Source organism: Syngnathus scovelli, chromosome 12 (genome assembly GCF_024217435.2).
Source record: "Syngnathus scovelli strain Florida chromosome 12, RoL_Ssco_1.2, whole genome shotgun sequence".
NCBI lineage: Eukaryota > Metazoa > Chordata > Actinopteri > Syngnathiformes > Syngnathidae > Syngnathus > Syngnathus scovelli.
This window is the reverse complement of record NC_090858.1, coordinates 7,895,385-7,920,289: the sequence shown is the minus strand read 5'-3', so window position 1 is coordinate 7,920,289 and position 24,905 is coordinate 7,895,385. Positions and strand designations below refer to the sequence as shown.

The following is a 24,905-nucleotide window of genomic DNA, read 5'->3' as shown; positions in this document are numbered from 1 at the left end:
GTAAGAAGCTTGCGGCCCGCGGAAAAAAAATCCTTGTTCTAGACAAAAGAATAATATCTAGGCTCAGTGTTCTGGCATTCTTGTTCATTTACTAAACGGTAATATTTTCACTGTCATAAAAAAAACGTACACAGCTTCTGCACTGGAGACCGAACGTGGTGTTTGCAGCCCGACACTGCTACCTAGTGGCACTTTATAGGTTTTACTAGAGTTCAATGCTCGTATAAAGGACCAAAACTGCCAAAATACACAAAAAAAATGTACAATTTATTTTTCAATATAATTTTCCATTTGATATTGTTTTTAATATGTTACCACGTCCACCTCACAGGAGGATTCGGATCTCTTTTCCTTCTCCTGATTCGTCCCACAGCCCCAAAACATACTTGGTAGGCACTCCAAATTGTCGCTAGGTGTATGAGTGTGGACGGTCGTTCGTCTGCCCGATGACTGCTGGGATAGGTTCCAGGACCGCTGCGACCCCTAAGGGGACAAGTGGTATAGACAATGTATTGTTTTTATTTCTATTTTGATTAAAATATTTTTTGGGCAGTTTTGGTCATTATACTGCAGTCTGCAGCTACTCGCTTGCATTGCAAAAGGTATCATTTATATCGGTATTTCGCAATTAGCCAACTTTATTTGTATATGAATTTTATAAAACGATGGTTTTAAAACACCAACTGTCACTTTTTGTCAAATAAACAACAACAATCATTCATATTTCATTTATTTCATACATGTATTATATGTTCACTTACGCTTTACTATACCTTACTTGTAAAATATATTTACAGTGTGTATTGATATTTTATTGTAATGTGATTTTATGCATCACATAATAGGATTTTTCTGTTCTAGTACATCTCGGTATGGGATAAATGTAGAAAATATATACAAATTAATATATCATAAAAAATATCATTCAACAAAAATGACAGCCCATTTGATGAGCCTGATTGCTCAGGTGGAGCAGCATTTGTGGTACATATTTCTCAGTGCATGTACAAGATACATTGAGGTCCTTTACAACCGCAGCGCTTTTGTAAACATACTGTACACATTTTCCAACATTTGGGTTGCGTCACATCACATTTTGTCCTGTGTCGCTGGAAATCACATCAGCAGGCCAGATATGCTCAGTTGGCTTGACGTTAAATATGCATGCAACTTTTTAACCCAACTACCCTTGCGGGTTAGAGATGACATTGTGAAACCAGTCCTAATATCATCACCCGGTAAAATGTAATGAACGTTAATCAGTCCCATTGCCTAATTAGATTGGACATAAACAGTTGTTGAAATTAAATTGTGTCATGATCTGTGTTTTAGTCTCGATTAGTGACTTGTGTCCAGGGTTGCTCATTATAGTTTTTTGTCTGTTTTCAATCTCTGGTTATTTGTCTACCAATCAGCTCTCTCAGCCATTTGTGTCTTGTCGAGTTGTTTCCTTTTGTCTTATCAATTTGCTCCTTCAGTTCCATTTTTTTCCAATCCGGTATGTTGTCTTTGTTTTGAGTCCGCTGGCGCTAACTTTTTATTTATTTTATGTATATTGATATAGTATGATCCCTGCCTGCCCTTTTTTTGTTTTTGGAAAATGAATAGGTGGCACGGTGGTCAAGTGCTTGCCACATCCACTTCAGAGTGGAGAGGTCCTGGGTTTGATTCTGACCTTTCTGTGCAGGATTTGCATGTTCTCCCTGTGCCTGTGTAGGTTTCCTTCAGGTACTCGATTTCCATCCACAATCCAAAAACATGCACAGGAGGTGAATTGAGCTCTAATATGTCCTTAGGTGCGATTGCGAGAATGAGTGGTTTGTCTATGTGTGACCCGTGACTGGCTGGCAACCTGTTCAGGGTGTACTACTACTGCCCGAAGTCTCCTGGAATGGGCTCCAGCACTCCCTTGACCCTCTTGAAGCGGGTCGGATAATGGATGGATGGATGATTGGAAAATCATTACCTTTACCTTTTGTTTTTTCCCATTCCGGCTTTGCTTCCTTGATCCTAACTCCAGAACCTCAGGACGAGGACGGTTCCTTAAAAAGAATACATGTTGTTTATTTAAAAAAATACTACTTTTGTTGAGATGAAGCCTCACGACACATCAAACCTCAAATGAGGAAAGGTTCAGAAATGCTAAATCGGAATATTTTGAAATATCTATTTTTTTAATGCGGTGAGAGGACTTAAAAATCATGCAACCCACACGCAGGAAGGCTCAAGTCATTTTTCAAGCCCAGAGAAACATGTTTGAATGGATTAAGGATGGATGTACTCACCTTTTGGGTTCCGTGTGCTTCATTCTCCTGTAGTACTTTGCTAGTTTCATGGATAATATAATGCTGGGGATAAAGAAGATCAAGCACCAGCCAAGACTGAACCAGAAGGCATTCTACAAGAAAGCAAAAACACTATCAGAAGTCCTTTGAATCTGACAATGCAACCTCTGTCGTGCATTGTGGTTTTCCCTTACCAGAGATGACACAAGGTACAAACACAGAACGGTGTGAGCAGAGTCTAGGACCTCAGACAAAGGACCACAACGGCCAAACTCTTCTTTAACCTGATGAAAAACAGGACCCCAAAAGGTTTGTTACTTTCTAGCTAGGGATGTAATTTGATTTGTAGCTTATTTGTTAGCGACCTAGGGGCTTTCCTTTTAACTAGGTTACTGGATGATGATGTGTGCTAGGTTTTTACTCGTTTTGTTGACCGGCCCGTATCATTTTAATGAGTTCGCTACAGCTAGTTTATTGACTTTATTCACTTGTTATCTTATTTGCCACGTAAAATAGTGAAGCAAACATGCATCTATTGTTTAAGTCCTTACCTGGCTTCCGATGCAGCCTAAAATGTGCGTCATCTCGTCCACCAAGAATTTTTTAAGCACCTGTGGGTAACAAAGAATATTCACAAGGCTAATACTATGAAATCTAGAATATCGTTACTCAAATAGTCTTTCTTTCCTGCCATTGCGAAGAATGTGTGGATTCTCCCAGTTAAGTGGAATTTTAGGTAAATGCGCTGAATTATTTCAGTATGACCTTTTTTACCCCAAAGAGCTTTTGCACTCAGGGCGACGAGAAAAGAAAATGCAACTGCAAAAAATTGACAAAGTTCCTATCGAGAATATGAAGCTGTGCTTTTTAAAAAACTTCCAGATTATTATTATTATAATAATAATAATAATCTTGAACTTTTTGTTCAAAAAATCTTTGTTGTTGTTGTTGTTGGCAGTGGTGTTAGTAGTGTTAGTAGTGTTAATGTTGTTAGTGTTAGTATTCGTATTGGTATTAGAACCATTAGAAGTAATATTACAATAATTAACAATAATTAACTATTTCAAGTTTTATATAAAACTGGAGAAATTATAACAATTTAGTCCAAGATAAGTGTAATGAAGTTATAAATAATGGCAGAGAACCACATATTTATGTAAGCCAAACAGAAATTGTCTTGGAAAATTATAATGAATAAAACCGCAACACGAAATAACTGAAGTGGTTAACAAACAACAGTATATGATAAGAACTATACTACCAAGAAAAAGGCATAAATACATGTATAACTATTCCAAGGAGACATCAAGTTCCCAAGTGAAAGCGAGAGTGAGGGCGAAATGGAGAGATGAGGTGGGAGGGAGGGGTAGGCATTGAAGACTCTACTCACATCTTTAATTTTTGTAGTATCCTTGAGGATGTCTGCCATGCCCTTCATCGTCTCAATTTTTTTCTGTAGGAGAAGGATGGCAGTTATTTTAATGCATTTAAGGCATATCATCATGTATGAATGGCAAAGAAGCTCACTTTTATCACTTCTATATTGTCAGAGATTCTGTCCTGCAGAGGAAAATCAGAGAGCATATGTTGAGGCAAGTGGTTACTTGGGTGATTGGTTAGTCTAATCAAGTTTATTAGCCAACTACTTAAGATATTATGTAGCTAGATTAAGCAGAGAGTGAAGAGAATGCCACATACTATTTTCGGACTGATCTTGTTTTCTATATCGTTCTTAATTTCAGTCAGGTCCTCGGCTGCCTTTCGTAAAGTTTCGGCTTGGGGATTATGCTGAAAGGTGACAAGATTGTCGGATATATTATTGTTCACTCATCATACCAGACAATTGATGTGTTGGTGAAGTGACTCACAGGGGTATTTGCCAATGTATTGAGCTCTGTAATCTTCGTGTCCAGTTGAGATGTATCAATCTAATGAAGTCAAAAACAGTAATAAAAAGAACCCTCTCCCTTCCAAAAATGTAAGAAATATGAATAATTACACCCCCCACACACACACACACATTTTCAGCAAACCTTTTGAGGCTTTTGATTGAGACTCGCCGAATCGAAATCAAAATCCAAGGATATGGTGGGGATATTGATGCCCTTGATGACATCATCGATTTTGCTGTTGTGCTGTGCACAAAGAAGATGTGCTTTAAGGTATTTATTCACCTAATCACTACCAAAGCCAAGAGGAGTGAATATTTACTTCGGAGATGTCGAGGTACTTATTAATCTGAGCTCCTGGACCATCCTCCAAGTGGAGCGTGTGCCAGAGAGACATGTTTTTCCCACAGTCCCTGCATACACAAATATCAAAGCATGGCGCACATGAACCGTCGTTAGCGGGCCTTGCAGTCACCCTTCTTCGCACCTCAGGGATGTTTCTTATTGGACAATTATTTGCACACGGCGATCTATGCTGATTAGTATTGGAGAATAAACATGTGGAGGTTTATGTCTACCTACTTGTATATATCAGAGGGGTTGAGTTTGACATTCACTTTTAAAACTTTAGCCAAATCCAGCTGAGGTACCAGTCTCGGAATAATCTGTCATGAAGAGAAAAAATGTCACTCATCTGCATGTTTTTTTTTTAAAGATTTTACACACACTTTACCTCTAGCATTTCTCCGCTGCTCCAGGGGCGACAAACCAGTGCATGAACGTTGCCGCCCACCAGTAAGAGCAACGTCACAGGCAACATGAGCAGCCACGAGAACAGAAAGCTCCAACTTGCACCACTGAAAACAAGAAACATAAGACCACTAAGTGTCCACTGGTCCCGTGGGGGAATATTTATGAAAAACGTGTTGACCCACAAATTTAAATTCATTCAAACTACTATTACTTTCTATCGAATTTCTACTCACTATTTGTAGAAAAATTCACCTACTGCCCATTTTTGAGCTCTTTCCATAATGCTCTTATGCCACATTAACCCTGGAAAAAAAATCCTCTCCCTGGTATCTGCACTCCTCAGCATGTCTAATTGTGTGCTGACATCTAATTTTTTCTGTGCGGGGTTGCTTGAGCAGACCAAAAAAACATTTGGTCTACTGTTTTGCTTGAAATTGACTGTTCCTGTTGCCAACCTCTTTTCTTCACAGCAGATTTTGAGAGAGATGACAGGGACTGTAGTATTTCATTTCTTCCACTTGGTGTCACTTCAGAACAAAACACTGTCACAAGACTAAGCTATGGGGTAAGCTCATAAGTGATTTAAAAAACACACATAAAAAAGACCCCGAGCAAAGCACTACCAATTCACTTCAAATCACAGGGCACGATACATTCTGCAGGCCGCACACAGCCCCTGAGAAGCGAGTTTAAGACCTGCTTTAGGGATTTGGCCAGTGGCTCTTAAAGTTTAAAGCCTGCAGCATGGGCAAGGACAGGCGGTCATCTACTATCTTTTTTAATTCTGGTACAGCACTCACACCATGAAGGAAATTCCACCACAATTGGCGATGGAGGAGCGCTTTGTGGGTTCTTGAGGTTCTTCCAGACCGATGCGTCCCAGGATGAGACCCAGGACGTTGCACAGGACCACCACTAAGACAGCGAAGGACAGGGATATGCACACGCGCCACCTAAAAAGATCAAGAAAGAAAGAAAAAATATCTCCTTCTCCTTTGGGTCATTGATGACAGGCGCTCGGGGATCTTTTTACCAGATGCTGTCGACGTGGTCCATCCAAGGCATGTACTTACTGAGCTTCATCTGTACCTTGTCCACAGGGTTAAGTAGCATGTCTATATCAAAAAATTTTTTCATGTTCATCTGCGTTGTGATCTGCTCTTTGACAGAATCCAATTGATCGACTAAAGATAAAAGGGGACAAGTTAAAATGAATATATTGAATATATGATGAAAATTCATATTCGCCAAAGGCAACGCAGCATCACGGTGACTCACAGTTTAAGTTCTTGAGGGTGCCTTTGAATTCGTCAATCTACAAAACAAGTCAAGTTGTTATAATTTTTTATGCATTACCACACATGAAAGCAGCTTTATCACTCATAAACACTCTTCTTAAAAATGTGTAATGCACATTTAGTTAGGAGGGTGCGGGTTCGATTCCAACTCCGGCCCTCCCTGTGTGGAATTTGCATGTTCTCCCCGTGCCTGCGTGGGTTTTCTCCTGGCACTCTGGTTTCCTCCCATATCTCACAAACATGCATGGTAGACCGATTGAGCGCTCCAAATGACCCAGAGGTGTGTGAGTGCGGATGGTTGTTTGTCTGTGTGCCCTGCGATTGGCTGGCAACCGGTTCAGGGTGTCCTCCGCCTACTGCCCGATGGCTGCTGGGATAGGCTAAAGCATGCCAGCGACCTCGTGGGACAAGCAGTACAGATAATGGACGGATGGATGGCTGGATGGGTAATAATGATAATGAGTATATGAAATTGTGGAATTGACTGACCTTCGTCGTTGGATTATTGTCGTTCAACTTTTTTTTAGCGTCATTTAGTGTCGTAGTTAAAGTTGCACCCTTAAACAGCAAACAGAAGACAATGTTGTAGAATTGTACCACATCGTGCAATATTTTGTGCATGCATCAAAATAACAATATAGTCAAGACCAAGCAATCATTTAGTAATGGTAGTTTGAGTACCAGATTGGCACCAGGTACTAAAGATTAACCATAACAAGGAAAAGAAAGTGAGGTGTTGAACATTGTTGCAGTGAGTCGATGAGCAAATGTAAATTTTTTCTTTAAGCAAGTTGCAATTACTCAGATTTTTGTGTCTTTTTCAGTGTTGGGGGAAGGCTCATTTGAAGGAATACTGTACAATAATTACTTTCAGTCGTTCAAGGGTGTGGCTTCGAACCTTTTTTTAATGATGTAACCACTGTAAACTATTTTATATATGAGCCAAGTACCCTCTAACAAATGCAAAGTTTTTTTTTAATGAATTTAAAGATTGAAAACATGTGGCATCATTGTCTGATTCATTGAATGTTGTCATTGTATTTCTATAACCATTTGTAATAAAATATTTAACTATAAAAAAGTTAGAAAAAACATATTGTAAATATAACAAAATATTTGTTGTATTAGCTGTTTTTGATGTTATCTTTTAAAAGAAGAAATTGTTTGTTTTTGTCTTAAGTTAATACCCATTTGATAGTTAAAAAGAAGACTGACAGCAATTGTACATTGAACAAAGCCAAGTGTTTTTGCATTCAGTGTGACATTTTAGTGAGACACTTGCTGGTGCTCAAGTGCATGGATTCTTTTTAAATATATTTTAAAATTTCTCATATCCCCCAAGTGCCTCAGTAAAAGCCCTGTATGCTAATGGTTTTACTTACTTGGCCAGAAGAAAAGCTCATGCCAGTTACTTTTTGACTAGTAGGAAGATTCTCTTGGACCTTATTAAATTTAGTTTCCACATTCTTCGTTTCTGTATCCAGCTCCTCCTTCAAACTAAGAACTGTATCCAGAACTATGCATGCAAAGGATAAATAAGTACAGTATTAATCATAGGTGTTCACATCATTTTAAACAAAATAGTTATCAGTCAAACTATTCTAAAAGTGGAACGAGTTACTGAAAATTTCTTAAAACATATCATGTATATTTAATGTCATTTTTAATCAGGGCAAAGATTGGCTTTCACTGTTGATGTAAAGACATTATGTATTAAATGTTTGCCAATCACACAAGCCTACATGTGTGTCATTTCTAATCATTTCCATGCACACAAAACTGCTTAACATGAACAAGGTATCAAAACAAAAAGTACCTACACGTACGCACCGAGAAACCCAAAATGAAACTACTGATTTACCTACGTCAAAAAAATGACACATCTACTCACTGAATATCTGCCTTCCAAACAAAAGCGATCTACCCACCCGCTTGCCTATCAAAACAAAAATTCAAGAGCTACTGTCCCAATCATCTTTCGCAAAAACTACCTTACCCACTTATCTACATTAAATAGAAAAACCACCTGCCCAAATATAGTAAACTATTTACTTACCTAGCTACCCATCAATCGACACAAAAACTTCCACAATATGTCTAAAAAAAAAAACTACCCATATGTCTAGCAGTTCAGAATATTGGTCATACCTTTCAGCAGCTCTCCGTGCGCATCAAACGCTGAGTTGTCTCCAAAAAGCTGGCTCTGAAGCTCAGCGTCACTTTCTGACAAGAAACATAAGCGGTTATCATTCAACATGACAACTAAACATCATCAATACAATAGAATTGACTCTTGTTACCCTTTATCTTTTTTGGAAGCCTGTCCACAAGTTCTTTGCTCTGGTCCGCCACATGGCTGATTTGCTGTAAACAGGAAGACCACTTTAAACATATTAAACATGAGGCTCTTGTCGAGAACATTGGACATCATAGTCTGACAGTGATACAGTACTGAAAAGCACTTTGTTCATGCTGTTCGGTGATTTGGACAGCCAGCTCAGTACATTTTTCGCATGTTTCTTCAATATTTTACCACAATTGAGAACACTTTCTCATTTACAGTGGCAACCTGGAAGCAAGGTGTGTGAAGTGTCTTGCCCAAAGACACGACGACACGTGACTGATAGAGCTAGGATCTACTGCCTGAGCCACAGAGATGGGGCGATCTGTACCTTGGGAAGATTGTTGATATAGTCCTTCAAATTATCAAAGGTGTCGTTGATTCTACTTTCGGTCAGATTCAGTCTCCCTTGGAATTCCCTGTAACTTCCGAACATGCACATGTTCCCGGCACTGCAAACACACAGCCCAAAATATGGAATGCATAATACGCAATGAGGACAACATGGTGTCATTTGAATAAATTGACTTACAAGAGAAAGATAGTGACGATGACAGTGCTCCAATATAAGTTTCTCCTCCTAATGAAAATGGCGCTCGATTGTTTCTGGTACATGTCGCCACCACACCAGCCAGCACAGCGGCAGCAGGCCATCATAGAGCCCACAGTGGGCATCAGGAAGATGTAGAGGATACCGATGACCGTGCACACAACGAAGCCCCTCTCGTACTCCATTATCTTATCATGAATACATTTAGCTTACTTAGATCATCAACTGTGGGCTGTGTACATTGTCATTAACAGGACTGTCTCATAAAATTAAATTATTGGGATAGTTTTACAGATAGCATGACAGAAAATAAAGAACTTGATCACAATATTCTAATTTTATGAGACAGTCCTGTACAAATATGTATTGTTAAATGTAAATAGAGAGAAATGCAAAACCAAAGCCTGCTGAGCATTGAATGGCCATTAAGAAAGCACTCACATCATCTTTCACATCTTGTATTTTCAGCTTTGTCCAATTTGTTGCAAACTTTTTGATCAGATCTAGATCGAGGGATTCAAGCAGAGGGAAATGGTTAAACGTTTTCTTTTTAATCACATATCAATGCACTTACGTAAGGTATTATACCAAACCAAACAAAATTATAACATTTCAAAAAGGGATGAGTAAAAGTTTATTTTGCTCCAAAGAATGAAATCTGTGCCATTTTAACAGCAGAAGTTTATTTTATTTTATTTTTTTTTTTTTTTTGCTTCCTGCTAGGAAACCATTACAAGGTAAATAAATATACTTTGTTCGATGCATCTTTGTCATTGTCATTTCTACATACTTTTTGCTTTATAAATGCTTCACACCCAAATTATTAAATCTTTTCAATCTTTTGGAGGAAAAAAATGAAAAATATGATGTGATCTGATGAACTAAATGACCACACATGAAAACCTACTCAATCCCAATAAAAGCAAATAAATTTAACTTGGGAAGGATTTTTTTTTTAAGAATTTCTCAATTCATAGTAATTAACTTTTTATTGAGCTGATTTAAATCCGAATTGCTCTCCTTTGCCATGCTATAAAAAATGGTTGCCATTCAAAACAGTTGAATTTAGAAAACAGTACTGTATAAAACAGTTCGGACAAACCTATTTTTAATCTTAGTGTGAATATTTCTGAATCATCGTTTATTTTATTGCATGCATTATAGTCTTAAGTGTTTTTAGGTATTTTCATTATTTATCCTTATGTCATGTTCCATATTTCATAATTTTACGACAAAAAAAATCCAACTTTGTTAACGTCTTCACTGACAATGATAATAAAGCAAATTCTGATTCTGTTGAAAGTATCCAGAAAGCAATACGAACCTTCAGGAAAGTCTTTGGGCTGGACAACTTTGATAAAGTCACTGACCGTCCTCGACATGAAGCTGCCACTCTTGTCAGAGATGTCATGGTAGTCAGGTAAAGGCAGGGCCGATAGATTACATTCTAACTTTTGTTCTTCTGCTGAATAACACGCCACAATCCAGAATCCTACAGCCCCCCTCAACACTGCAGCAATACTGCGCCACATCTTGCTGGCCTTTTTCTCCTTGGATTGGTGAAAAGGACTAGGGGTCAACTTGGGGGTCAGTCTCACCTGCAATCAACATCACACAATTAGTTCACATAGCGGAATCACACACACAGTGAGGAACCTAAACAGGCACTCAGACTTGCTATACAAATAAGGGGCAAATAGCTGACTTTTAACAATACTGGTGAAAAACACAAGATGTTAGGCGAGTTTCTGTGTTTGTTGAGTAAACACAATGAAATGGTGAGCACACCCTAAACACCAGCATACTAGAGCAAACTGGTTTGATTCCAGCATGACACTGCAAAGTACGTAAAGACTATTCTCAACCCCTGCTGCACAAAGCGTGGATAAATCCAATACAAGTTTTTGAAAATATTTGAATGATACAGTCTACGTGAACTGGATTAAAACCAATTACACACTTGATTGATGACCGAGTAATATCCTAAGTGAAAATGATGGTGGTGTCTACAGCCCCGGTGTGCCGACTTTAAATTTTTTCTATTTTGCAAATGTGACATTAAGTGAAGTAGACCATTCTAATTCATGTTGACGGCTAATAAATCGATCAATTTATCCCGGCTGTGTTCTCTGTAGCAGTTCATTGATTCCATTGATGCAATGATTGTATATTTCTTTTACATAGGCTACATGTAGATTATGATTGTATATTGATTGATTCACTTTATTTCTTCACACAACATCAGTGATCATTATTACATGTACATAGATCATGCCCATATCATGATCATGATCATATCACATTAGCATATATGAAAAAAATCAAATAAACGTTTTACGTACTCATTTATGTTATCGATATTGAGGTAGTAGTGTTGCATTATAGCCACAAATTAGACAATTTAGTTGAGTTTTGTTCTTTTTACATCATATGTAGTACCACCTACCTTTAGGATGCATTTAATTTCCTCAAACCATGTTGATAAAAAAAAAAAAAACTTCCAAGATCATTTAAAGGAATCAAGATGCATCTCAAGGCACAAAAAAAAAGCTCCAATTCTGACGGGGGTCCCACTCCAAGCCGATATAGTCCACCGGTTGTTAAGTTGAATGTGTGCCCTGCCACTGGGAGGAGAGTGAAGGAAATAGAGGCACTAAAAAAAGTGAGTGAGTCAAGTCACGTAAGAAGAGCAGGTGAAATGCTCGGTGAATCATCTCTATGTATCAGTTGGTATAAAGTTGCTGATACTTTATGCTTTGTCCTTTTGTTCTAAGTTGTGCCATAAGCCTGATTCCGTACCCGTTGCTTTGCAGTTGCCCTTTCCCTTATATGTTTTGTCCTGTTATGTAAAGTTTTATTCTGTGATATAGATTTGACCTCTTACTCTGAGAGAAGTACGTTGAGCTTTCTTCCATGGAGAACGTCTAGTTTTCTTAAGTGTGCAGCCCTGATGTTAAATACTTTTACTTTTCAACTTTTGTGTCATGTCTACTTCTGGGTTCATATCCGGCTCCACAAGTAACAAGAAGAGTGTAAAGAAAGTAACTGGAATTGAGCTGAACTGCATTGTGCTAAAAGATATTGGAAGAGCAGATACAAATGAACCCCAAAATATTAGACATATCATGCAAAATATGTATATCTTGTGGCCTGGAAGGAGACAGGAGTGCAAATATCTCATTTGCATTTAAAGAGACTGCACCAAAACAGCTTGCTCTGAGATCCTCCTCAGATCCGGGGTAAAAGAATATAAAGATAGTGAGAAACGTAATTTCGATCTGTTTGTGTGTCTTCACATGCGGAGGAATTGACAATAAAGGAGACTTTGACTTTGAAAAGAGAAACCTATGATGCTATGATGAGGAGGAATAGAGATAATAGCCACTAACCCATCCACAACACATGTAGACACGGTAGAATAACAATAGGAGAACGTTACACAATTGGATCATTATCGTTCATTCATAAGGCTCCAAGAATTTATGACAGAAAAAAGACACAAACAGCATGGTGTCAAGCAATTGTTATAATTATGACTACAAAAAGTGTATGGCAGGCAATAAAATCTCAAAGGGGATCTGTTTTTTTTTTTTTTTTTAATGTTTTTAAGCTTATCACTTATCTCTAATATCTGGTTATTTTGTGTATGCAAATAAAACAGAAAAATTACCTCAGCTATTGCAAATGTATTAAGTTATGTATGTAAAAATGATTTAAGGTTGAAGTAGAAATAACATGAAACAAGTTTAAATGGGGTTCTTCTTAAAATGACACATTCGACAAAATACAGCACATTTGCTAAAAATTATTTTGCAGTATAAATTAAGAGGAAGTCAACCCAAGAAAATGTTTATAGCCTCACACTAGTTTAAACACGAACGTATTCTGATTAACATTGCGTTAATGAGTTAAATATGCAACGCCATCCAATGCGTGAACATTATCTAGGGATATTACTATTAATTAGTTAATGCATTAAGCTTGTTATTTTGACTGAAAAAAAAATGATTTCATTAAAAAAAAAACGTAATTTCTTTAGGTACACGTTAAATATCGCAATGACATCAGTGTGTCTGCATAGAAAATATTCTTGTAAAGACTTTTTTTTTTTTTGGGTTGACTTTTAAGTATTTGTCGAAAAGTTGATCATACTCACAGCTATTGGGGTACCTCTCGAGAAGGGTGTTCGAAGGTTGTTTTGGTCAAGCAAGCGTAAACTGACTATAACCAAGAAGTTGTGTCAATTTTTCAATATGTGAGCAAGAACGAACAAGACTCCGCGTGTGACGTCGCTTCGTCAGCATTAGTCAATTAATGTCATCACGACGTATGTCTCATACCGTTGATTCGTCAATTTGTTTCATCGTGTTGTTTTACTGAAACGAAAATGAGTGAAATGCTTTGAAGGTCACACATATTTTCGTTGGCAGATTTGTTTGCATAAATTAGAGTGACATTTCTTTTATATTACGCCATCTTGACGTATGACGTATGAGTTCAGTCGTCAATTGACGTCACAGCCGCCTTAAAAAAATAAATACAATCTTGAAATAGGCATAAGTCTCGATGAGGCAAATGTGTTTTTATAAAATACATTTATGTTGTAACACTACTCGAGACACAATGGCGACACAATCTCACTGTTCATGATCTGGGTGCATATTAAATTGGTGAACATGAAGAGTAAATAAAGACGTCATTTGTCTAACTGATTATTTTATTTGTGTCATCTGATACATGATTCAGATAGACTGGAAAACTACAACAGCAAATAAAAGATTTTTGTGTGTGAATAATCAGAATGGATTTACTTGGGCGCTGCATGACAAAAAAAAAAGACCTTTCAGCATTTACTGATCCAGCAGCCCTTAATAAAACCGGTTATGCATGAGCACTGTACAAGTGGATTGGACTAAAAACGGCATGTCAGTACATGGGAAAATAAATAGTTCGCAAAAATGAGGCCAGAATTATTGTATCTGTGATGTAGCATTTTAAAAAAAAAAAAGTTCAAAACAAAACCTTAAGGAGACTTTTTATCTCTTTACATAAAATTGAGATTCTTATAGTTCTAGGAGAGGGATACATAGAAGAACTTTTACAGAAAAGACTACCTAAAAATATACAAGCACAGACACAAACATGAAAACAAAAGCATGTAAAGCAAACAAAATAATTCTTCATTAAAACCAAACAGCGCAGTGTAGGTAATATCTAAAGATTCTTTACATGGAGCTCCTTGGTCTACAGCTTTCTTTAATCGGGATTAAAAACAGTTCTGGGAAACTTAATACAAAAGATTTTTTCCTCTTCTTATTTTACAGTGGTGTCAAAATGTGTTAAAATATTTGAGTAACAAATTTGGGACGTTTTCTATTTTCCGTTATAAGAGAGTACCCGCTAGGTAGAATTGAAGATGACAATGACATAATGCATATAACGCAAGGCAGGCCTTGCTGTCATACTGCAGGGGTGGTAAACATTTCGCCTGTTGGATGGGCCTGAAAATACCCACCAAAATGAAGAGAATATAAATGCGAGCGTGACCATCAAAAATGTTCATAATGAGCATTTGCCCGTTTTGCTATTGTGTAATGTCCCTCTCAGGTTGGTCTTTTTTTTTTTTTTTTTTTTAATTGCATCCCATTGGCCAAAGAGTCCCCATCCCTGCCATCTATCATATTGGCAGAGCATTCAAATCACTGGCCTTGATTGACTGACAGTGTGACACAAGATGGAGGGATTCAATATTGATTCACATTATTACCATCACAAGAAGAAAGGTCTAACAGCAAATATTTATACAAGAATATACTGCAAGGTTCAGCTGGTTTACACTTCTTACAATAAAGAGGGAAGGTGGAGAGGGGGGCAGAGTTAAGAAAAATAGATTGGAGTTAATGGTGAAAACAGTGCAAAGAATATTTCTGGGGTATTTTTTTTTTATGTTTTTACATTAAAAAGAATGAAAATGAAAACACACTTCTGTCGAATCTTGTCCAGACATGCTGCGTACCATTTCTGCTGTACCCAAACGTTGCATGTCGTATGACACAGAGATTTTGTGTGTGTGTTTGTTGGAGGTGTTAGAGATTGCGTAGTGGTTCTCAACTCCGGTCCTCAAGCTCCGGCACTGTACAGGTTTTTGTTCCAACCAGGTCCTACAAAAACAAATAATTGAGTTTTATAAAGCGAATGAGGAATTCCGATACTAAAAGAAGGCACACTTTCTGCAGCCTGCAACACAAACAAACAAAAAATTGACATTATTTCTTTTTCCGGTGACATGAGCACAACAGAAGCAAAGGCGCCGAGGTTAATGCGCGTCCGAGAGACCCGAGGTTGGAACAAGAACCCATGGAGCACAGGGGGCCTGTGGCCAGCGCTCGGGACTTCGGGACGTCTGCGGCTCAAACGCCATTGCGAGCGTGCACACAGCCGGATGCACCTGAGCGGACGAGGGCTGGGCTTGAGCACCACTGAGCAAGTGCAATGTGAGGGAGCAAGTGACAGTAGTGCAAATGTAGGCAAAATTGATGCTAAAGGACTACATTTCATTTTAGAAACAAGGGAAGAGGTCATCTGACGACATTGTATTCATGAAAAGAATATTATTCAAAATGTTGATTCATTAGTCACAGAGACGGTACTTTCTCCTGACTCATGTGTACTCAGTGTGGGTTCAATTCACTTTAAAATGGCAACGTCTTACCAGAGCTCTTCTGCGACGAGAAAAGTAGTTCTAAGTACTTGTAACTTGTTTTTTAATCAATATGTTGCTTTAATAAATGTATAAAACAATCAGTTATTGTGCTAAATATACCAATGAACTCCATCTCGATAAATCCCATGTTTACATCCATCTTGGAGTGACACACTGTTAAACTGATTAACGCAGCAGAGCATGTAAACCCCAAATCAGAATTGACCCCATCACATGGAACCAGGTGACCAGAGATCTTCATTTGAAGCAATAAAAAAAACTCCATGTCTTCATTTGAAGCAATAAAAAAAAAAAAAAAAAAAAATCTCCATGTCCGGCGGTACGCATGTGAATGGCTATCGTACTAAGTGCCCTGTGACTGACTGCTAAGCAGTCCTGGGTGTAGTCCACTTTTTGCTTTAAAATCAGTTGGGAGCTTGGGCTAGGCTCAGGCGAACCGTCAACCCTCAAGGATAGAAGATGCAGGACAGACAATGGATGAGGAAATAATTTAAACCAGTAATTTTGTTATTATTTGCAGAAAAAGGCAAATTATGTAATAATGTCGAAGAATAAAAAAATAAATGCATTTTACAAGTCTACAATCTCGCTCGGCAGGCCAGATTAAAATGCTGGCGGGCCCACAGACCACATTTTGACCACCCTGGTCTAGTTCATGATGGAACTTCACTCCCTCTTGATTCACACGATAGTTATCTTTGAATTAAAAAAAACAACTGCCCTCCCTAAACCCTCAAGCTTCCGTTAATAATCTGGGGGGGGGTGGCGCTACTGGGACGACTAGGAGTTATCGTTCTTGCTCTCCTGACTGGAGGGGGGCTTGCCGTTCCAGGGCGAGTGTGACCCCAGAGCTGGCGAGTTGCTGAAACTGTCCTCATCCTCCAGGCCGTTGGCCCCGTCCAACTGCGTGTTCTCCAGTCGTGTGATCAGACGCTCGTCCTTGTCACCAAACTCCCCTCCCATCAGGGTGGGCTCTCCCACCATCATCACGTCCTAAAGGGGACAGTAAGGGCCGGCACATATTATCCCCTTTATACGAGGGGGAGAGGGGGTCAGAATGGCTATTTGAATGGATGGGTTCTCTCGCTTGTCTATCGCAGCTGAGATTTGAAGCCCAAACCTCAGAACTGAGTTAGATGTGCCAACCATGAAGTCAACAAGGGAAATGTTCTCCTTTTGGGGGTTGCATCAGAGCAGTTAGGATGGCCCTTGATGCTGTTGTGTTGAAAGCAATTGTCAGTCAGACAATCGTGGTGCGGACCTTTCTCTGCATCATCTCCTGAAGTTTACCATGCCGCTTCCTCAGACGTCGACCCTAAGAGGAGCCTCGCCTGCCTGCGGGACTCGAATCTTCCACCATGCTGCTGTTCACTATGACGCGGCTAGCTACGCCTCTAGCGTGGCGCTGCAAACATTCTCAACCATATTACACCAAACTTAAAACCCTTTTTCAACCAATTTTAATGCTGAACTGTTTTTTTTTTCTGGATGCTCTTTAGTATCAATACAAATGTTAGTAATTGAATAAAGGGTTCATTCCACCTCGGGTCTCAACCAACCAAAGAATATGTCGCATGGCTTATGTGAAGCTTAAGTCATCAAACCAAAGCAATACTGCTCAAAAAAAAAAAAAAAATGGCTATGACTGCTCATTACTAACGCTCCCCAGCCCTCTGCGGAAAACAAAGCCCACCTGCAAATGGGCTCTACACTTCCATCTTCACCATAACCTTCAGCGAACCTTTGCTGCTGCACCTATAGGTGAAGTAGATGCCATGCTAATGGGTACCTGGTTGGACAGTGTGAAGTTGTTGGCTGGACTCTTCTTTTTGCTGTTGCTGTTGTTATTGCCGCCCCCGCCGGAGCTCACCGTGCTGCCGCCCGACACCTTTCTTTTCCGCCGCTTGTTGGGTGCTTGTCTGGCAGGCTCGGCTACAAGCGCACATAAAGAGGAGACCGTGAGCTCCTATTGAGTTTTATTACACTTTTGAATAAAGCTAAAGAGTGTTGCCTTTTTTTTTTTTTTACCTGGGGGTGCTACCATCCTCTGCCACTTTTGGAAGAGGCAAGTCTTCAGACAGTCTCGGGGGCTCAAACTGTAAGTCTTGTGTCTTGACATTAGTTCTTGCATGGGCTCCAATATCACACAAAGCTTAAGAAGGTATCATTTTTAGGACTTGGTTAATAACAACAGAAAAGGATGGCTTGTTACATGTACAGCTGAGCCCATTACAGTGGTACCTCCAAAGTTGAACACAAACCGTTCTGTGACACTGATCGACTTCCAACACTTTCACCAATCTGTCAGCGTCATATTTATTAACTTTCCAGCTATTTTTTTTTTTTTTTAAGCAAACATTCAAATTTATTTATTTAGACGATGTCGCCAAAAGTATTTACTTAGCGACTTCCTATCCTCAATCCACAGGACTTAATATGATGCCAGTCTTCTTCTAAGAGCTTTTAACAGTTTCAACTCTAGTAAGGCTTTTCATGACGCTTAGAAGCATGTCGATGGAAGATTCTGAGCATTTGCCCCGGATTGTATTTGTGAGGTCGCACTCTAATGCTGGATGAGAAGGCCATTTCCAGTTTTCAGACGTGTGTGTGCTTACTGTTTGGCTGTTGCATCATTTTCTCTCCCGACACTTGACGTGCTAATGTGCGATCCATGACTGATTACTAAGTCTCCACTGTAATGTGGTTCAGACATTTGTTTAACTGACTCACTTAAGTAATTAAAAATTAAAAATATCCCTCTGCCTGTTGTCGGCCTCTTGTCGTGTCGCATGCTTAGCTATTCCTCATTCTCCTTTGGCGATAAAAAAAAAAAAAAAAATCATGAAGGCGGGACAAGTGACTTATTTCAGTTCGAGTTTGTTTGCGGGTGAACTTTGCTGGCCTGCGAGTTGTGACTAATATTACAAATGGAAGTGAGAAAAGGTAAGTAGGCACACTATGTTGTAATTGTTTTTTTTTTTTTTTTACATAGAATAACCGGAAATATATGGTATATTGTCATCATGACATAAAATGGTCTATAATGGGAATATTTTTTTCCCATATCGCTCCACTCCAGAAATAAAGCAAGACACTAAAGTTTTGTTGACAGCACGCATGAGATTTGTTTGCATTTTGAGGCTGTTTTAGGGCTTCGATTATGGAGGTGCCACTGTATTATTCTAGCTAAGGTGAGCATTATTAAGGGCAAACTTCCTTACACGGAGGTAGTTGAGTGTGGAGTTGGACAGCCCGCATCTGGTGATATTTTTAGCCAGCTGATCCAGCATTTGAGGATCCTGCAGGAAAATGATGGGCAACATAAGAAATCGGAATGCTGTGAATGCGCAATATTTTGAGTTTGAGCACTCACGTGCATGGCCAGAATGCTTCTGGGGAGGACCTCTCTGTGTTGTCTGATACTGAAGTGCCACGTCTTGATCCTCATCATGTCATCAAACATGAACTCAAGGTATAGACGGCCCTCCACGCAAACCTTGAGCGGGAGACCCCCCACCCAAAAAAATATTTATTTGAGAAAAAGTCTACAAAAAGAAAAATGTAGAAAGATTGGCCAGACCTGCGTGAACATGGGTTTGCCGTTCTGGGTGACCATGGTGCACTGATCACAGTCTAGAGAGACAAAGTTACTGTGGAAGGATTCCTTCGGATGCTTCAAGTTGTAGAGGAGCTCTGTTGCACCCCCCTCGAAGATGCTTCGAAAATATCTGGGAATCAGTGTCCTTCCTATGGCTGAAAAAAAAAAAAGAAGTCATCACTGTCAAGTGAAGAAGGGGGGGGGCAAAATCATAGTAATATACGACGTATACATATTTTAGAAAATTAATCATCAGCATGTTTATTTTAACAATACCGGTCAAATATACATAGTTTGCACCATTTTATACAGCTAGCAATGTTTTGCAATTATTCAAATTTGGCAGGATTTTTGACATATTCTCTGTGGTGTGTCATAACTAGAAGAATTTCGATTTCCAAAAATAGTGGCCGAACCCCACACACTGCTCAATTCTGGTTTGGCTCCGTGTGTGGCAGGCTTAATCTTACTGTATCGTTTGGGTCCATCTTCAAGGCAGAAAGTTATGGTGAGCATTGCGTCGTCCTCGAAAAACTCCGTGGTGAAGGCATCCCACCACAAATTGTCACAATCCTGAAAGAGGAACCACAGACAGCTTTCAATACTTCATCATAATTCAGAATTTACTTCTTACGTGCCATCTCATTCCGGATGATGGAAGTTGAACGTGGAGATATTTGAATTCACATGTTTGGCTAAATATAGTTGATCACATAATCCTATTATTGCCTGAATGTAAATAAAGTCGAGGGGGTTCTGGATTTATTTTGCATGCTCATCATAAGGTAAATTTTATAAACATAGCCCCTCAGAAATGTTATTAAAATCACCTGGAAAATTAAAAGAGCCAGATGTGCTTGTTGAGCTTCTAAATCTCCAAATAAATGACATGACATCACTCACCTCTGTCCAATTCTGTAGCCTTTTGTTCAGCTCATACATGCGATAGTCTGTCTGGTTTCCATACGGTGTGGGTCTCCTGGAGCAGGAAATGGGGAAATTCAACACTCACTATGAAGCTCGGGCTACCATGATCAAATCCCACCACCGTGCCACATGTGTAAGCCAAGTAATTACAAGAGATTTACAATGTTTGTCTTTGTCTGCAAAAATGTTAAGTCCACAGTGACGACACCAAGAATTCCTACTTTATTTGGAAGGCTGTGAACTCACCCCATTCCTGGTTCCATGTATGATGGGGGATACATGGGTGTGGGTCTGACGGACGATACACACAAAAAAAAAAACCATTGGAATCATCACAAGCATCAATTCAGGGATGAAAGCTGTTTTGTAATTGTGTGGTTCATGCATGTTACGACTTACCCCACATCTCGATCCAGCATAGCGCCTGGGTGGAAAGGGGGAAAGCTGCCGCCGTTGGGGGGTTCCTTGGGAGAGTACAGCTTGAATGACTTTGACGAACAGCCTGTGCAGAGAGCGAGAGACACGGAGCGAGAGAGCAGGGGTGGGTGCGGGTAGAAGAGTAAAGATTTAGAGAAGATTGCTTCGATGTAGCTGCGTTCAAATCACAACATCATCCGCAAGTAATCCAACTCTTGGCTGTTTTGGTGCCTTTCGCTCCAATAAAAGTGTGCCGTCTGTAATGTTTATTTTCTTTTTTATTCTCCTGTGCCCACCCTCCCCAGCACCACCCTACTGAGCCTTTCCTGGCTGCTTTCATTAGCTAATGCATCTTCAATCTGCCAAATGGACACGGAAAACAAACATGATCTGGCTGCTTCTTATAGCATCTACGCTGACATGGGGATCCCTCCCTTCAATGAGAGCCCATCACCATCTGCACTGTGTGTGCAGACCCCCCCACACACACACACCCTGTTGCCTCCTCCACCCATACCCCCCCCCCCCCAATACCCACCAACCCTGTCTGTTGTTAACCCTTGTCTGGCCAGATAAAGCATTCATGGGAGCACGGACATGAATTCTGCGAGGCCTCACACAGGCAGTGGTCCGACTAATGATATTTTAAACTCTAGTAGACAGCAGCAAAGTGGGATAACAGGAGAGGCGGGGGGGCATTCCTCGGAAACATGAGCCTGTCTGCCTCATTAGAGCCAGCCACTCTCTCCACACACGCTTTCATTAGACATTAATTATAGCGCCGCAGCAGACTGTAGGATCATGCTTGTTCTTATGTGGGGCATCAACATGCAGCACTGGAGGTGACGCCGTGAATTCAAAAAGTCACTATTCACGTGCAAACGGTGTGTCACTGTTGCCTTGCCGTTTAAAAGGCAGCGGTGCCAGATTAAAAGCAACACTGGGATGCCTGCCTGCCCGCCTCTATGGGCTCTACTTGTTTAATCTTCTCACTGACGGGGCAGCCAAAGCATCATTTTTGGTGTTAGTCCTAATCCCCTTCTACACTGCGAGTACAGTAAGACAGCAATTATACACCATTTTCTATGGACAATCAGAATAATTTGATTGTTAAACCGTCAGTTAAACCGAGTATAGATTCACATGAAATCACACCAGTGCAATTTTTCATTTACAAAGTGCATCTTTTGAAGTTGTTACTTGACAAAAGTAGAAGAGTTGGTGTTCTTCCCATGACACATTTGAATGCAGTCTTCCCACTTAGTCACACAGACTTTTACATACGCTGAAAATAAATTTCCAGGGTGGAGACAAAAACAATACCGTATATGAAGTATATTTTCGCCACCATAAAGTCGCAAACCTCCGAGCATGATTCAACAGTTTATGATTCAAAATATGGCAATAAATGTAACAGTTGATATAAATAATGAATGAATGAATAAATGAATGAATCAATCAATGCCATGGTATCAGTACTGCTATGAGGTAATTTATGCAGTATCAAAGTCAACATTTTGGTACCGTGACTATATTTTAACTATAGCAAATATGCAGCATTCCTTTACAGTACATGGCATGTCACTGACATCTTTGGAGGGGGGGCATTTAATAAGCGCTTCAAATGCCTTTAAAAGCCTGACTAATGAAGTACATGGACTTCCTCTGTCCATGCTGCTTTTCTCTTCAATAATCTTCGATTTGCACTAGTCGAGTTTTTAACACAAGCGTTGGTGTTTTTGACGCAATTAAAATTTTTGACCCGCCCCAGTATAATTGGTGGATAATTCTAACTTGGTCACCTTACTGGAGAAGGAGGCTCTCCAAGTACAAGATAAAACGAAAGGGTTCAGAAGAATGTTGACAAATAATGACGTTGGACCGTTTTCTCTAATTTAAATTCTTATATGGCCAGAATTTCCAGAGGTGATACCACACGAAAACATTACCCAAACAAACCTTACTTTCTTTGTAACTCCTTACCCAGATTTCAAAATTCTTAGTGAGTTGTACTCATGTTAAAGTGGAACTTCAAACCTCAACCAGCTTGTTGGCAGATGCGGTGTAAGAATATCTTGTCACATGGCTATTCACATTTACCAAAGAAGTGTACTGATATAATATAATCAAAATCAATCAAATATTAGCAAAATGAGTGATATTTCAAAAATTTAATAACATAGACGTGGATAAATATAAGCACATTTTCAAATAGCAATCTCATGAGAATGATACGTATTAATGTCTATTCCATCGTCGATATCTTTATTATCGATATTTGGAGCGATCCGCCCTCCACTATTGCAAACAATGGAGCTCCGTCCGAAGAGACGGATGCTCTAAGTGCCCGCAATCAAATGAAACATTCCAAACAACGTTATAAATACATTAAAAGTAGCCCTACCAGACGCTTGTTATAACACAAAGTGTAATAAACAAGAAGTCACCCGCACATAAACACACAAACAGTGAGCCATACACACCGCGGCTCGGTGTAAACGGAGCCGCAGGGCCGCATCCATGATCGGACGACGCGTGCCATTGCTAAGCTACTACGTCGCCATGAGCAGCGCGATCCCTTCGCAATGTCCGTCAGTCATATTTACGGAAATACTGTAAGCCGACGGTGAGGGTAACGCCGCTGGGTGCGCTTTGAGGTGTGGTTACCTGCAAAGAAAAGGCCACCGAAAGGCGGGGTTGTTCCTAGCCAGCTAGCGTCGATGCTAGCCGGAGAAGCTGGACGGCGAAGGCTCCAAGCTCCGTCGCTTGGGAAAGCACTTGAACTACCCCAACACATACGACGCCAGCCAGGGGAGGAAACTATAACCACCAAGCGAGAACTAGTAAAAATTATAAATACATGTGTATTTATTTTAATTGTAATTTTTTTTAATGCATTAACATTAATCGGTGGTACCGATCTACCGCTGCTACTACTACTACTTGGGGACCCTTTGTTCCAGGCAGGCTGTCCGTCGATACTTGATGGAGAAAAAAAAAAAAAAAAATAGACTCCGCCCCTTGCGCGTATGCTCGCACGCGTGACAACACATGTACATATTCAGTGGTATTTTGATAACTCTTTTTCACAACAAATTTTCTTGTTACGTTATTAAAGTAACTTCATCAAAACTGTATCTTAGTTTATGTTTTTTATTTATCCCCCCTAAAAAAATTGGAATGTGGGAGAAAGCCTGAGTACATTGGGAAATACGAGATTTGAGACCTCAGAACTGTGAGCCAGACAAAATTAGTACAGTGGCCCGACAGGAGCTTTGCACAAGGGGTAAAAATCTCTAGGTAGCTTTGTGGAGTCTGCTTTTAACAATGAATTGTTTAGTTTTATTAGAGCAGAGAACTATGGGTTTTTTTTCTGCCGCAGTTTCTTTTTTTTTATATAATTTCACTATATCACCCCAACCCTAAAAATGTTACAGTCCAGCAGAGACATTGAGGACACCGGTAAGTGATTTTATGTTACTCTCTTGCTGCACAGCCCACAAACTGCTGACAATTTGTTGGCTGCCTTTGTTTATCTTGTGAATAGTGGGAAGCTGCATCATAACCCCCAATGAGACTTGGCTGAACACTTCTGTTTTATTTTCAGCTTTACTGCATGCAACCATGTGAATTCAAAGATTGGTTTTAAACTGTTATTAGAAGATTTTTTCCACCGTGGCAAAGGTCTTACTAGATGTTTTTTTAATTAGGGGTTCAAATTTTATTTAGTTTTCGGGTGTTTTATTACATACACCTAGTTTGAGCAAAGCAAAGCCGTTCTCACTTGATGTTTGATTATGGAAATGTTCACACAAATTATGGAGCCTTATCTTTTCATTTGTTCTGTTGGATGAATCAGGCAATGAAATCCATTTCCTTAGTCTTAATCATCATCACAGTGTAATGAAATAATGATGATGATGATGATGGAATTAATTTGTTCTGTCCTGACCTTCTCCATCTTAAAACAGCGTTTGCTTTCATCTCCGTGGCGTCTGGAGTATGATCAAGCGCTCTGGCTTGCACGGCGCGGTACAGTGATGAGTGTTAATCAAGCTGGTTAATTCAAGGCGTCTTTGTAAAGGCTTTTGGGAAGTGATTGACTCTGGCTCAAATCCTTTTT

General features: G+C 39.6%; 2 protein-coding genes across 4 annotated transcripts; both read right to left on the bottom strand.

Moving 5' to 3' along the window:
- Nucleotides 1-246: 246 nt before the first annotated feature.
- Nucleotides 247-13,653, bottom strand: prom2 (prominin 2). Of its 2 annotated transcripts, XM_049735579.2 has the most exons (25): nt 11,563-12,449; nt 10,441-10,714; nt 9,558-9,619; nt 9,099-9,304; nt 8,898-9,018; nt 8,526-8,589; nt 8,374-8,448; nt 7,608-7,741; nt 6,715-6,783; nt 6,206-6,242; nt 5,961-6,111; nt 5,728-5,880; nt 4,908-5,031; nt 4,757-4,839; nt 4,497-4,587; nt 4,319-4,420; nt 4,154-4,213; nt 3,984-4,073; nt 3,813-3,845; nt 3,676-3,738; nt 2,837-2,896; nt 2,480-2,569; nt 2,286-2,398; nt 1,973-2,042; nt 247-483 (listed from the first exon to the last, which is right to left on the bottom strand). In XM_049735579.2, the coding sequence occupies exons 2-25, from the start codon at nt 10,646-10,648 to the stop codon at nt 304-306; spliced, it is 2,439 nt and encodes an 812-aa protein (XP_049591536.1). In that variant the 5' UTR covers nt 10,649-10,714; nt 11,563-12,449; the 3' UTR covers nt 247-303. The 2 variants fall into 2 exon arrangements, with proteins under 2 accessions (XP_049591536.1, XP_049591537.1); XM_049735580.2 differs by lacking the exons at nt 247-483; nt 11,563-12,449 and adding an exon at nt 13,273-13,653 and having other exon boundaries at nt 715-2,042.
- A 162-nt stretch (nt 13,654-13,815) lies between these two features.
- Nucleotides 13,816-23,740, bottom strand: ldb1a (LIM domain binding 1a). 2 transcript variants are annotated; one of them, XM_049735601.2, is made up of 11 exons: nt 23,450-23,731; nt 20,765-20,867; nt 20,612-20,656; nt 20,342-20,417; nt 19,909-20,011; nt 19,421-19,593; nt 19,214-19,336; nt 19,062-19,139; nt 17,869-17,992; nt 17,630-17,772; nt 13,816-15,277 (listed from the first exon to the last, which is right to left on the bottom strand). In XM_049735601.2, the coding sequence occupies exons 1-11, from the start codon at nt 23,577-23,579 to the stop codon at nt 15,224-15,226; spliced, it is 1,152 nt and encodes a 383-aa protein (XP_049591558.1). In that variant the 5' UTR covers nt 23,580-23,731; the 3' UTR covers nt 13,816-15,223. The 2 variants fall into 2 exon arrangements, with proteins under 2 accessions (XP_049591558.1, XP_049591557.1); XM_049735600.2 differs by lacking the exon at nt 13,816-15,277 and adding an exon at nt 15,284-16,833 and having other exon boundaries at nt 23,450-23,740.
- Between the last annotated feature and the right edge of the window lie 1,165 nt (nt 23,741-24,905).